Source organism: Rhineura floridana, chromosome 2, assembly GCF_030035675.1.
Source record: "Rhineura floridana isolate rRhiFlo1 chromosome 2, rRhiFlo1.hap2, whole genome shotgun sequence".
NCBI classification, from domain to species: domain Eukaryota; kingdom Metazoa; phylum Chordata; class Lepidosauria; order Squamata; family Rhineuridae; genus Rhineura; species Rhineura floridana.
In genome coordinates, this window is record NC_084481.1 from 108,502,777 (window position 1) to 108,516,795 (window position 14,019).

General features: G+C 42.6%; 1 protein-coding gene across 11 annotated transcripts in view; it reads left to right on the forward strand.

Annotated features, from left to right (window-relative positions):
* The window catches only part of AP2A2 (adaptor related protein complex 2 subunit alpha 2), a 73,785-nt gene that overhangs the window by 28,511 nt on the left and 31,255 nt on the right, over positions 1-14,019 (forward strand). For 10 of the 11 annotated variants that reach the window (XM_061610084.1, XM_061610090.1, XM_061610085.1 and 7 more), the window contains 3 exons: positions 5,461-5,603; positions 8,417-8,610; positions 11,428-11,557. In XM_061610084.1, coding sequence (XP_061466068.1) covers positions 5,461-5,603; positions 8,417-8,610; positions 11,428-11,557 — 467 coding nt within the window. Of the gene's footprint in view, positions 1-5,460; positions 5,604-7,406; positions 7,517-8,416; positions 8,611-11,427; positions 11,558-14,019 lie in introns of those variants that run through there. The other variant, XM_061610095.1, reaches the window with a different exon arrangement.

The following is a 14,019-nucleotide window of genomic DNA, read 5'->3' on the forward strand; positions in this document are numbered from 1 at the left end:
GGGATTCGAACCCTGTTCTCCCAGGTCATAGTCCAACACCTTAACCGCTACGCCACACTGGCTATCTAAGGTTGGTAAAGGCTGATATAGATTTTGGTGAGTGTGTGTGTGTGTGTTTGTGTGTGAGATTGTTGACTAAAAGTTCGGCACTCAAAGTAGTAGTAGGCTTCAAAGGTTCAGTTACCTGCTCTCATGAAGCCTTTCACTGTTTTCTTCTGGCACTGCTCAAGGGTTGAACACTGAAGAGTCCTACATTTATTTGGTGTTAATGAAGAATACAGCCAGCAGTTCTTTATTATTGCTTGGCGTGGTGGACATCTCCTGATGGGCTAGTGGAGAGGTTGTTCTGTGATCCCTAAAACCAAACTCATTAATTGGATAAGAATTGCTGGTTTACAATTCCTGCTTTGGAACAGGGCTTGGAAATCTGAAAACAGTTTTTGTGCCATTGGTATGTAACTCTCTTTTATATGCCTGACTGGTCTAGTTCAATGTGCAGTGCTAAACAGAAGACTTGTATAGAGAACTCTTCTTTGGTGATAAATTTCCAAAGAAATTTCTGAAGAAATTTATGTATGGTGCATGCTCTATAAAGCTATCGAAATAATAAAATGATTAAACAAAAAGTATACAGGGGAAACCACACCAGTAAATAAATATTTGAGCATCAGAACAGGAGAGGGAAGTTCATCAATTTTCAAAGGCACAGTAAAAGAAAGTGAGGTCTTACCTTGCTACTGGAAGGGTGACAGAGACATGCAGGGTACCAGTTGGAGAGCATTCCAAAACCGCAACCGAAAAGGCCTACACTTCATGGTAGCCAACCTGGACTCTGCCTGAGGCAGCATTTTCAGCAGATCCTCATTGGTAGATCTCAAATTGGGAAGTGGGGTTTCACATTAGAGAACGTGTTCTTGGAGATAATGCCCCCCCCAAATGGTTTAGGGCTTTCTAGGTCAAAATCTTGCACATCAGATTGACATCAAATTAATTAAGACATCTGTAGTGGCTGCCAGAGTAGATATAACATGAGTATGCTTGCTTCTACTTGCTAATGGTCAAGCAGCAGTTCTCCTAGGGTTGGAGGCAAATTGACTGTGACCATGCACTAAGGAACTCCCTCTTTATATACTATATGTTAACTTGGTACTGTTGTATAGCATGTGTTTTTTAAAATTGTTTAAATTGTGTTTTAAATTGTTTTTTAAAAATATATGTTTTAAATTTGTATGTTTGTTTTTGATGTTTTTAGTTGCTGTAAACTGCCCAGAGAGCTTCGGCTATGGGGCAGTATACAAATACAATAAATAAATAAATAAATATATTAAGATGTATCCCAATATAAAATGATAACCTCAGTTTTTTTCTTAGAGTGGTTGTTTCATGATATTCATGGTTCACTTTGTACTATGCATGCCTCCACAAAATACTTACAGCTTGCTTGTCACCTCTAAATCTTCAAGAACTGTCAAGCAAGGTACTTTGAAATTTCAACTAAGATGCTCATTTTTATATGTTGTTGTACTCTCCTCTTGAACGTAAGTGGCAATGCTTGTTATCCACTTGCAAAAGTGTGCACATGCTTTAGAACCCATCAGATTTGGAGAAAGCAGATCTGTAAACTTTTGTCCTGCTTTGGTTGAGTAAAAGGCCGCTAGTTCAACGAAAGCCTTTCCAAGAAAAGGAAGTTTCCTTTGACCCAGTTATTGTGTTCGAAAAATGCTGACTCTCATTCTCTTTCTTCCTGTTTCTCTTGTATTGACTGTAAAGCAACTGGAAACACTGCCTTGATATAGTATTTCTCTATTCCTCCAGCTCTGAACTCGCTGCATTGAGTCACAGAACCTGGAACTCTGGGAGTTATGGAAAATGAATGTGGTTGGGTCCGAAGTGTGGATTTGTGTAGTGAGATTTACTTTAGATGGGCATTTGCCTTTTTACTGTCCAAGTAAGGTAGCTAGAGGTTTCAAGACTTGATGCTAACTAACATAATAGTAAAGTTTAATCAGCCTGTTTATAGTAGAATTGGAAAGACGCTAGAGAACAGCTAGATACAAGATTTAATGAAATCATTGGAAAACCGTGCATTTTGTTCATAGCTTCCCAGCTACTGAATCTGTTTGAGGGATAAAACTGACCACTGAAACCATACGTGGTGGATTCTCCTTTGAAAAACTCAGTCTCCCTATCATAGCAGTCTCCCCCAAGTTGTTAATAGAGTGACTGGATGCAAAAAGGTCAGAGGTCCTGTACTCTTTAGCAGTTTGGTGTCCATGGGGGATTTCAGTAGGTGCAGACAAACTGAAAGAGGCTTAGAGGAGGACAACAAGGTTGATCAGAGGACTGGAAACAAAGCTCTATAGTGAGACTGAAAGAACTAGACATGTTTAGCCTTGAGAAGAGGGGATTGAGGGGAGATCTGATAGCACTCCTCAAGAACTTGAAAGGCTGCCACACAGAGGAGGGCCAGGTTCTCTTCTCAGTCATCTCAGAGTGCAGGACACGGAATAATGGGCTCAAGTTACAGGAAGCCAGATTTTGACTGAACATCAGGAAAAATCTTAACTGAAGAGCAGTATGACATAACCAATTACTTAGGGAGGTGGTGGGCTCTCCAACACTGGAGGCATCCAAGAGGCAGCCACTTGTCAGGTATGCTTTAAGTTAGATTCCTGCATTGAGCAGGAGGTTGGACTATATGGCCCTTTAGGCCCCTTCCAACTACTATTCTATGATTCCATGAAAAGTAGCACTTGCCAATCCTCTTCCTTTTTTGTGTGTGACAAATGCCAAAGAACTGTACCTTCCTCTGTATCTCTTCAGATTAGGTCTTCTGCTTTGCTTCGGTTTATCTCTTTTACACTTAAGAACTCCTTTAATTTCAGCACTTCTTAAAATATTATAGTTAGTTTGTGATATCCTCACAGACTACCAAGGTAGTGTAGAGCTGGCTTTTTCCAGGCCTAGAAAGAGAGAATTGCCTATCTTGTCTCCTCTAAGTCAAATATTTAGATTTCTGTGCTGAACCCCAAAATCTTTGCCTAGAATAAACTATTTAAGGTTTATTATATGTATCACAATTTGAAATATATATAAAATTTTAATAGTGTGTGTATAAGGCCAATGTTATTGGAAGAAAATGAATACATGGGGTGTTCTTTTTTATTTTTTAAAAGGCTGCAGGTCAGCAGGAAGGAACATCAATCTATGTATGCAAAGAAGTCCTGCCTCATAACTTCTGGAACCTGTGCTTGGATCTTTCATTGGAGGGGACTTGTAGTGACAGGTTTATTAAGAACATACAAGGAGCCTGCTGGATCAGGCCAGTGGCCCATGTAGTCCAGCTTCCTGTTATCACAGTGGCCAACTAGATGCCCCTGGGAAGCCCAAAAGCAGAACCTGTGCAAAGAACATTCTCCCTTCTTAGAGATAGGAATGGTGTTTGCTGCATGGTGCCGATCCACATGCATTTCGATAGTCCATCATTTCTTTACCGGTCAGTCCTTTTTTTGTTTCCGCTTTCTCTGGCATGTGCAGATTCAATTTGCTGCACACGTTTTTGGATGATTTGATTTTTTTAGGTTGTAAAAATTATGTAATGTTTTCATAGATACTTATGTAAATGACAGCATTCCACATAGTTTTTTGGCGGCGGAGAAAAACATGGTGTAATTTTTAGTTCGCTTACATGAATGATCACAGTGTTCCACTGTTTTTGGCGGAGGGGAAAAACATTGCAAATAGAGGGAGGATTTTGGGAAAAATCTTGCTGATTGCAGCCGCAGCCGCAAAATCCGTGCTGATTACAGCTGCGGCCTGCCGCAAGAGACCGGTGTCGCTCCGAAGGGATAGGGAACTAGCAAATTCAGTTGGGATCTGGTACCAGGTTCAGTTTGGTCAGATATTCTTCCCCATCCCTATTCAGACTTTCCAGCAACTGGTATTCAGAAGCTTACAGCTTCTGACTATGGAGGCAGAACACAGCCATCATAGCTAATAGCCATTTATAGCCTTGTCCTCCCATGAATTTGTGTAATCCTTTTTTAATGCCATCTAAGTTGGTGGCCATCACTGCTTCTTATGGGAACAGTTTCCATAGCTTAACTATGCACTGTGTGAAGTACTTTTTTTGACTGCCCTGAATCTTCCAACATTCAGTTTCATTGGATGTCCACAAGTTCTAGTATTATGAGAGAGAGAGAAAAACTTTTCTCTATCCACTTTCTCTATGCCACTCATAATTTTATACACTTCTGTCATATTGTCTCTTACATGACTTTTCTCGAAACTAAAAAACCCCAAATGCTGTATCCTTTCCTCATAGTGCAGTTGTTCCATCCCCTTCATAATTTTCCTTGCCCTTTTCTGAACCTTTTCCAACTCTACAATATCCTTTTTGTGGTGAGGCCACCAGAACTCTGCACAATATTCCAAATGCAGCTGCACCATAGATTAATATAACGGCATTATTATATTGGCAGTTTTATTTTCAATTCAGTTTCCTAATGACTCTTAGCAGGAAAATTTGCGCTTTTCACAGCTGCTGCACACTGGGTCAACATCTTAATTGAGCTGTCCACTACGACTGCAAGGTCTCTCTGCCAGTTCAGACCTCATGAGCATGTATGTGAGCTTAAGATTTTTTGCTTCAATATGCATACCTTTACACTTGTTTACAAATGGCATTTGCCATTTGTCCACCCAGTCACTCAGTTTGGATTGGTCCTTTTGGAGCTCTTCGCAAGCCCTTTTTGTTTTAACAACCCTGAACAATTTAGTATCAGCAGCAAACTTGGCCACCTCACTGCTCACCCCTAACTGTAGATCATTTATGAACAAGTTAAAAAATACAGGTCCCAATACCGATCCTTGGTGGACTCCACTTTCTACATCCCTCCATTGGAAGAAGTGTCCATTTATTCCTATTCTCTGCTTTCTGTTTCCTAGCCAGTTTCTGATCCACAAGAGGACCTCTCCTCTTGTTCCACGACTGTTAAACTTACTCAGGAGTCTTTGGTGAGGTACCTTGTCAAAGTTTTTTGAAAGTCCAAGTACTCTGTGTCCGCATACTGTCTACATACTGGATGCACATCATTATATAAATGATGTGTGTGTTTGTGTGACCATGCCTTGAGGTAGAGAGTTGATAATGGAAGGCCATAGTTCACTGTTATGCTCTAGGCAACTACATTTCATGCTATGGGAAATCTTGAATGGATGACCATTTTTGAAAAGTAGGAGAGGGACTATAGTTCAGTGGTAGAGCACATAGTTCATGTGTAGAAGGTCATGGGGTCAGCTCTATCTGGGGATGCCAGAGACCGGGAAACACTCATTTCTGAAAGGCTGGGGAGCCTTTGCCAGTCAGTATGATAAACACAATAAGCTGACTAATGCAAAGGTAGTAGCATACAGCATTTTTGTTTATGGCTTTTTACTTTGTTTTTAATTGCTCACCAGGTGATAAAGCTCTTGATGGCTACAGTAAGAAAAAGTACGTCTGCAAGCTGCTTTTCATCTTCCTCCTGGGGCATGATATTGATTTTGGCCACATGGAGGCTGTGAATCTCCTGAGTTCGAACAAATACACAGAGAAGCAAATAGTAAGTAATGCCTACTCTAATATTTAGGTCAAGAGTGGGGAACCTTTCTCACCTCAAGTGCCACATTCCCTTCCGGGCAACCTTCTTAGGGCCACATGTTAGTGGTGAGCCGGACCATAGGCAAAAGTGGACTGAGCAGCTAATGTGAATATTATCTTTGTATAGTTGGCTAGTTTCTATACACTATGCATACTTTTCTGTCCTCTGTCCAAGCAAGCAGCAGGCAATGTCAGAGTTCAAGGACACATTCCAGCCAGCAGAAGCACTTGGGGTGCAAAGCAGGGCCAGTGAGGGTGTGGTTTGAGGAGAGGGGGTATGACCTGGAGAGAGTTTCGAGGGCCAGCTACAGAGGCCTGGAGGGCCATGTTTGACTTCTGTGACTGAGGATTCCCACCACTGATTTAGGTGAATTAAAAGAGATGAATAGAGTAGTTATGCTTAATTATTTCTCTAATTCTGCATTTGTACATAACAGAGATGTGGAGCTTTCCTCCATAACTTTGATCTTAAGTTGGGAATAACATGCTACTGGGTTGTCACCTTGCCAAGTATTGCTCACATTAGAGGTGCCATGACCATATATTGGAAAAAGATACTTGCAAAAGGGAAGAAATGGTCGAATGGGAAGATTTCCAGTGTTGGATGAATGCAAACTATTGTAAAAGATTGGATCCCATACTGCAGTTTAAGATTAAAGAGGGAAATCCTTGAAACTGGAAGGGTTGAAGCCCCCTGCTCTACAACCTTAATTTTGAGCTTTTGTCAAATGCTTGTTCCATCTATAGTAGAAAGCCAGTCACTGAAAGGTAGTTACTATTTAATACATTAAACAATATTGTCTGAAATGTATATGTTCTAAGGAATATGAGGTATCTCCAGTGGTTACCCATGGCAGATGTTTATAGTTACTGAAAGACAAAACAATGTTGATGATGTGTGTCCTCTTGGTTGATTAAATGAGGGTGGATTTCTGTTTCCTCTGATAACTGGCCACCCAATGAAGTCCACCTTCTTCGGTTGGATCACAATATCAGTTGCCAATACTTGAACTGTGTTCCACTATTAGGTACCTAGGTATGTGGGGTACCTCAGTTTCTCATATAAAACCAAAGTATCTGTAATGGTTAGGTGTAGCACAGTAGTACACTCAAGCATAGGTAGCTGCAGAATGTTAAAAACCAGAGGTGGATCAGGAGAATATATAATATTAATAATTTCTTTTATTAAATTAGAAAATAGAAATATCTTGGTATACAAACATAACAGGAAATATTTCTAAAATGTGGTGAAAAGCAAATGATGCATAGGCCATTTTAAAGTGTACACAGTGATATTTGCTAAGAGCAGCTGCAGGCAGACCATCATACATGCATCTGGGTTGAAAGAGAAGCACACTAGGGGCCCATTTCCTCTTTCTTTTCCTTCTTAAAATTTAAACCATCAGACTGATAAAGAGTGTCAGCCGTAACACCTTCAGTAATGTGGGCCAAATAATATCTTCCCAATCCATTAATGATTCTGATAGATACTGTGGAAAGCCAATTAGAGTTGGTCAAGTGGACAGAATGGCCACTTGGTGCCTCCTCACAAGTGGACTTGGCTCTCTCCAGTTGTTGCCTAAATGACAGTAAAAAAATCCAGGAGAAAGGAGGGTGGCTGTATTACCTGCCCAAATGGAATTTGCTTTTGCGAAAAAGAAGCTAATAATGTCAAATTGGCCTTAGAAATTATGGCAAGAACCGACTAGGTTCATCACAGTAATTTGTCTGACTTCCCCTATAATGAATTTCCACCAATATGAAGGGCACTATACACACAAGAATCAAACAGTCTGAAAGAGCCTGGATATAACTGCAGGGTGCTGGCTGGAGCTGATGAGGAATTGTAGTCCAAAACCATCTGGAGGGCATCAGGTTGGTGATATCTGACAGAGTCTCTTTCCTCCCTCCCTTCTCCCCCCTACAAACTCTTGTGCTCCTGAGAGTTGAGGAACCCTTTGGAGAGGTGTGCAGCATAGTGTTGGGGATGCAACTAGGGGAGGGAATTGATACCCCCCCTCCCTTGTACAGAAGTGCTTTCCAGTGCTGTCTGGATCCCAGCCAGTATGACCTTTAATACTGTATTTAATATACATACATGTGAACAGTATTCCCACCTGCTTAATTCATTTAAATTTGGCTTTTATTTGTAACAGGTGTGAGAACTGGCTTGTATCATGATACGTCTTACTTTTAGGTGAAATCTTTAAACCATGATTCTTGAGAGATCTGAATAATCTACATCAGGAGTGGTGGCTAGCTCTAACTGACAAGCCAAGATCTGGCTCCCAAAGCATATTTTTCTGACATTCCCACCCCAATATTTTGGCAGTAGCAGCAAAAATAACATAAAATAAAAAATAAACCAGCCATGGCTCTGGGGTGGGCGGAAAGGTTTAAACATCTCTCTCCAGTCTAGAGCCCTGATGAGGATGCAGATACTCCCAATCCCTGATTTCCCTGGTCACCTGACCAATCATTCGATTGAGGAAGGAGAGATAGCTCCCCCACCATATCAACTGGAGAGGGAGGGCTGTGTCCCTGAATGTGTGTACATTCTGTAGGTGTGTATATGCCAGAGCATGGATGGCCACACCCACCACTTGCATGCAGCCCCCAGAGAGTTGGCCAAGAGTGAATGCAGCTCTAGGGCCAAAAAGTTATTCACCCCTGGCCTACCTCATAGGCCAGGAGCCATTTGCTGTAGATGAATACTACCTAATAAATGTATCCTGCCCCTAAGCTCCCCACTACTAATTCTTCTCTTAATTCCAGGGCTATCTGTTCATCTCCGTGCTTGTGAATTCCAACAGTGAGCTAATACGCCTGATAAACAATGCTATCAAGAACGACTTGGCCAGCCGCAACCCTACTTTCATGGGACTGGCTTTACACTGTATTGCCAATGTAGGTAGCAGAGAGATGGCGGAAGCATTCGCTGGAGAAATTCCAAAAATACTTGTAGCTGGGTAGGTATTTCCATGGGAATTCAGGTGCTAACAAAAAAGGGCAATTAAATGGATACGGGGTAGAGCCAAGGATCTAAACACTTGCTGACTGAATAGCCCGGCCTCTTCTCAGTGGTGGTTTTCATTTGGAGCAGCAGCCTCACCAAAGATATCTGCTGGTCCTATTCTTTCTTGGAATTTTGAAAAGAGGGAAGAGTCATTTGTTCCCGAAAGCTCTTCTGGTGTGACTTCAGTGGACTGTATTCTTCACTCCATTTTTATGTGGTGTTGCTTTCTTGCGAATTGGCTTGCTGTTTTTGGTTCCTTAGGTTTTTGAATGTGTATGTTAAGCAGCTCTGTTTACTGTTACATTTTTTTGTATGACGCCTGTGAATTTTTCTATGGACACACCTTGAATTAATTAGACTGAAGCAACTGCAACATCCATGGACCTCATCCTTTCCAAAAAGTGAAAGTACTTGCTTAAGTGCTAGTATCAAGGCCATTCCATGCACTTTCCCCCCATATGAGTGTGTTAATCTGTACATTCTGAGCATTTTTAAAAAAAATCTGAACAGTTGATGCATGCTTCCTAATGAACGCTCTTTTGGCACAGAAGAATCTTTTCAATGCATTTTGCATATAACTGTAAATATATATTCATCTACAGAGATTATCTTCATCCAGAAAAATGTCACACCAGAAAGCCTAACCATGGAAAATATAAATGCTTGATGATAGGTAGCTGTTGCATTGCTAGAATAAGTGATAGATAGCATCTGTCCTGCTTTTCCCCCTATTGGGCTAACCTAGTGTAGGGATATGCAGCATCGTAGGTTAAAGAAAGTATTCCCACAAGCAGTGGCCTTGCCAAACTTCCTGTTTATTTATTTATTAAATTTATATCCTGCCCTTCCTCCCAGAAGGAGCCCAGGCCCCAGGCTCTTGCCTTCACTCAACTGAAAGAAATAGTTTGTCAATTTTGTGAATTGGAAAGTTGTGTGTACTTGGTTCTGTGTCTGGTCATGGTCATGGTCATGCCAGCTTGGAACTGCCACAATAGCAGCACTCACCTATACACTTTTGGTGTTTATGCTACTCCTTCTAATGTGTATTACTTCTAATGTGGGCAGGTATGAGCTTGCATGTAGGAAAAATGGCAGTCCTGGTCTGTCACAGTCCATTCCACTTCTTGTGTGACATTTCTTGTTTCTGTTATTGGACCTGATTGCAGGTGTTACCGCCACTCGCCATATGTTCAGAGGCACATGTTACCAAGTTCTTCCAAGCTACACAGGAAGTGGATTGGACTGTGAAAGGCCCACCCAAATTGTGTTTGCATTTTTACACATTTGTAGGCCAGTAGTTAAAGTGTTGGACTACTGCCTGGGAGACCAGGGTTTGAATCCCCACACAGCCATGAAGCTGATTGGTTGACCTTGGGCCAGTCACTGCCTCTCAGCCTCAGAGGAAGACAATGGTAAACTCCTTCTGAATACCACTTACCATGAAAACCCTATTCATAGGGTCACCATAAGTTGGAATTGACTTGAAGGCAGTACACTTACATTTACAGTATCTCAGAGAGGAGGTCTAGTCTTCTGGTGCCCTGGCACATTCAGTACAGATGGCCAATTTCCCTGCTTTTTAGAGTTTGGTAGAAATGTATGCAGCTATAGATAGGTTGTTAAACCTTTGGGGGTTTTTTATTATAGCGTCTGCCTCCTTCTTGTAACAGAGGAATACTTTGATGCTTTGTAGAGTACAATGGGATTTATTCCTATACAATCATGCTTACAATTCTACCTTTAGATTTCACCAATTTTATTTTTTTTAATATTATATGCAAACTTCTGTTCTGAGAATGAATTAAAGGGGGAGACTATGGTGTAGAAATCTCTCAACTACTGCACAGTGGTTGCAATGCATCATACTGTATAAAAGTAAAAGTCACATACTTTGTAATACCCACTTTTCCCTTTTCTGCTGCTCACCACTGGCATGTAGCCCCCACAAGTTTGCCCACAACAGAATGAGGCCCTTTACCTGGAATAGGTTCTTTACCCCTGCATTACACATTTAGCAAGGAATCCTCTGTTCCTTCCAAAAAGGCTTTTCATGCTGGCCATCTTGTTTCTAGTCCTTTTACTCCTGGTGGCCATTTTGATTGCAGCTCTGGTGCACAGTGATTGACCGTAATGTTAATTTTCATAAATTTATTAAAATTCAATAGCTAGTTTTTTAAACTTGAAAACACCGAAAGGAGCACCTAACGTAATGAGGCTATCAAATGAATTGGACTACAAGTGCTGTAGTCCCGTCTCTGTTTTAAAATTTGAGGGCAAAAATTATGAAAACTTAGGAAAAAATCCAAACCACTTTTGTGTTTCTTTACACCAGTTTTTTTAACCTGTGGATTCTCCATGAGGTTTTTGAATATAACCATGAAAACTGGCTTGTTTAAATGCTAGTTACGGAAGCATTTCTGAGACCAACAGTATAAGGTTTGTATGTTTCCATTGTCACTCGTGCCTCTGCGAGACACCAGAATGACATTTGGGGGGGGGTGATTGAAGGTTAACATGATGGAACCCAGTTTGTTTTACTTCAACTATAGATGCATGTACTCCCATGCATGTATAATAATGCATTAAGCCATCTTTCAAACAAACAAACAAACATTCTAGCAAAAGATTCCAAGACTAGGGACCAGCTAAGGGAATATTCATAACTGTTGGTGGTTCTTCCTATTATCTGAGTTAGGGTCACTAATTGGCTGGCTGAAACAAATTCTGAGTGTTTGAGATCCCCACAATAAGGTTTGATTTTCTGTTGTAGAGACACCATGGATAGTGTGAAGCAGAGTGCAGCCCTGTGCTTGTTAAGATTATATAGAACTTCTCCTGACCTAGTTCCTATGGGAGATTGGACATCACGAGTTGTGCACCTTCTCAATGACCAGCATCTGGTAAGCTTACCTGAACAGAACTAGATCTTTTCTTTTGGAAATGTGAATAATTGTCTAAATTTAGAATTTAATTATATAAAACCATAGCAGCCAATGTTGTTGGCAAGTTTGTGTTAGTTAAGTCCCGAGTGTGAAATGTGCCACTCTAATCCCTTGGGGTGAAAGTGCCTCTAGATTAGAGCTGGGTAAGCTTTAGAAAGTTCTCCTCCGATTAACATGAAATTTACCAAATTCTTCTTTAAAAAAATAAGAGCTTGAATAATTGCATTGAGACAGTCTGAGGGTTTGTCCCAAGAGCTTTTTTCTTGGTCTCAAGGGAACCAACCAAATCATGTTTGGAGAAGAAATTGGGGGTGAGGGCCAAAAAAGCTACCGTATATTCCGGCTTATAAGACGACTTTTTAACCCCGGAAAATCTTCTCCAAAGTCGGGGGTCGTCTTATACGCCGGGTGTCATCTTATACGCCGGAATATACGGGTACTTCGCCAACTGAGGCATTGCTGTCTTCTACAAGAAACAAAAGTGGGCGGGCCGAGGAAGGGCTCCCAAACTGACCCCGGAGATGCTTGGCGGGCACATGAGTCTAAAACATTAAGTCTACGGCCGCAAACGCCGCCGGAGTATCGCTGCGCCTTACACCCTACGGGTGGCGCAGTGGTCCAAACACAACTAAGGGAGGAAGAAGCCAGCCAAGGAAGGAAGGAAAGGAAGGAGCGGAAGTGGTTCGCGCGCCTGCGCGTAGGAGGCGGGGGGGCAGCTTGCGGCTGCCTGTGGTAGGGAGTTAAAAAAAAAAAAAACCAACCACAAACCGGCTCGCCGCTGTGAGGGAAAAAAGCACCAGGTGCCTTGGGCGGCGGTGGCGGAGCCTTCTCCTCCTCCTCCTCCCCGCTTCGGCCATGAGCGTCGCAGCGCTGGTTTCTCCCGCGCTGCCGCCGCTGGGGCCTCCACCCCCCGCCACCGCCGCCTCCACTGCGCTGCCCGCCGGCACGGGCCCCGCCACCGCCGCTGAGAGCTTCGAGGAGGAGGAGGAGGAGCTGGACAGCCCTGCCGACGAAGAGGATGGAGAGCGCAGCGGTTGCGCGCGGGATTCCGACGAAGGTGAGGCTTTCTCCTTGTCTCTTTCCCGTCGATGACTGGTGGCCCCGATCCGGTGTCGCGCCGGCCTTCTCGGGCCGAGTTCTCCCGGGCTTGCTGCCCGAGTCATTGTGCCTGCGGGGGTGCCGTTCGGCCCTGCTTCGTCCTGACTCGAGAGTAGCCCCATGGAAACTAGTAGAGGTAGCTGGCTTAGTTGCACCAATTTCAGTGGGTCTCTTCTGAGTAGCGTCGGATGCTGCCCTAAGCACCGCCCGGTACCATTGGGTTTACTCTTGAGTCAGTGCGCACATAGGATTTTATCCAGTGTTAGTTCTACCCAGAGTAGACCCACTGAAACCAATGGGGCCTGTCTAACTGAGGCCCTTCAGTTGGTTTATGCCAAGTAAGGGCCGAACCCAGGAAAATCTTCTCAAAAGTTGGGGGTCGTCTTATATGCCCAGTCGTCTTATACGCCGGAATATACGGTAGTCCCTGTGGATAATATGGAAGGGGCTGGCTTTCAACTCCACCCCAAATTTCATCCTGGAGGCATCTATTTCCTGTCACTTAGGAAGTAGTGTGTAGTCATTTGTTCCTGTGGAGGCATGAAACTACAACTGAAGGGTGAGTTGGGGGGCGGGTCTCAAACCTTGCTGAGTACCTGGCTTTTGTCCACATAGTGCTTTTTTCTTGCTGTCCTGTAAACTAATGGAGTGAAGCAGCTCCATTAGGTTGCTATGGGATTAGGAAAAGCCACTGCAGGTCCATTTCCTTGTTGCTCGGATTTTGAGCACTTGGAGAAAGAAGTTCAGGGATTGGAAGGATTATGACTTGGACCTTCTGAACCAAGCCAGGCTCAGAGAAGCTCACATTTATCCCTGTTCTTGCCTGGGGAAGGCGGTAACACAGCAGTCTGCTGAAGTTGCTTGAGGGAGTGTCATAAACTGGCGAGACGTCTCACCCATTCCTCTCCAGGTGTGCCACAAACTCTTGCACCAGATTTGCTACCTGTAATAAAGAAATGATGTTGAAGGTGCTTGGGTTCGCCATATTGAAACAAACAAGATATTGAAAATACATTGCAGTGCATTCAGTAACGTTTCTGATCATAGGCATACAGGTTACAGTCCATTGATAAGTTGCACTTTGGTCATTAGCCCTTTCCTTTCATCCATGAGAAGAATTTGTCATTTTATATAGTACTTCTAATGAGCAAAGTGCTTTACAATCTTGCTTGACAAGAGTTCTGTGAGGTAAATAATTACTTTCAGTTTTACTGATTAGGAACTCTTGATGAGAGGTGAATTATCCAAGGTCACACAACCTAATGACTGATCAGGAATTTCAACATACATCTTGCATCAAAATACAGTTCTTTGTGTGTGTT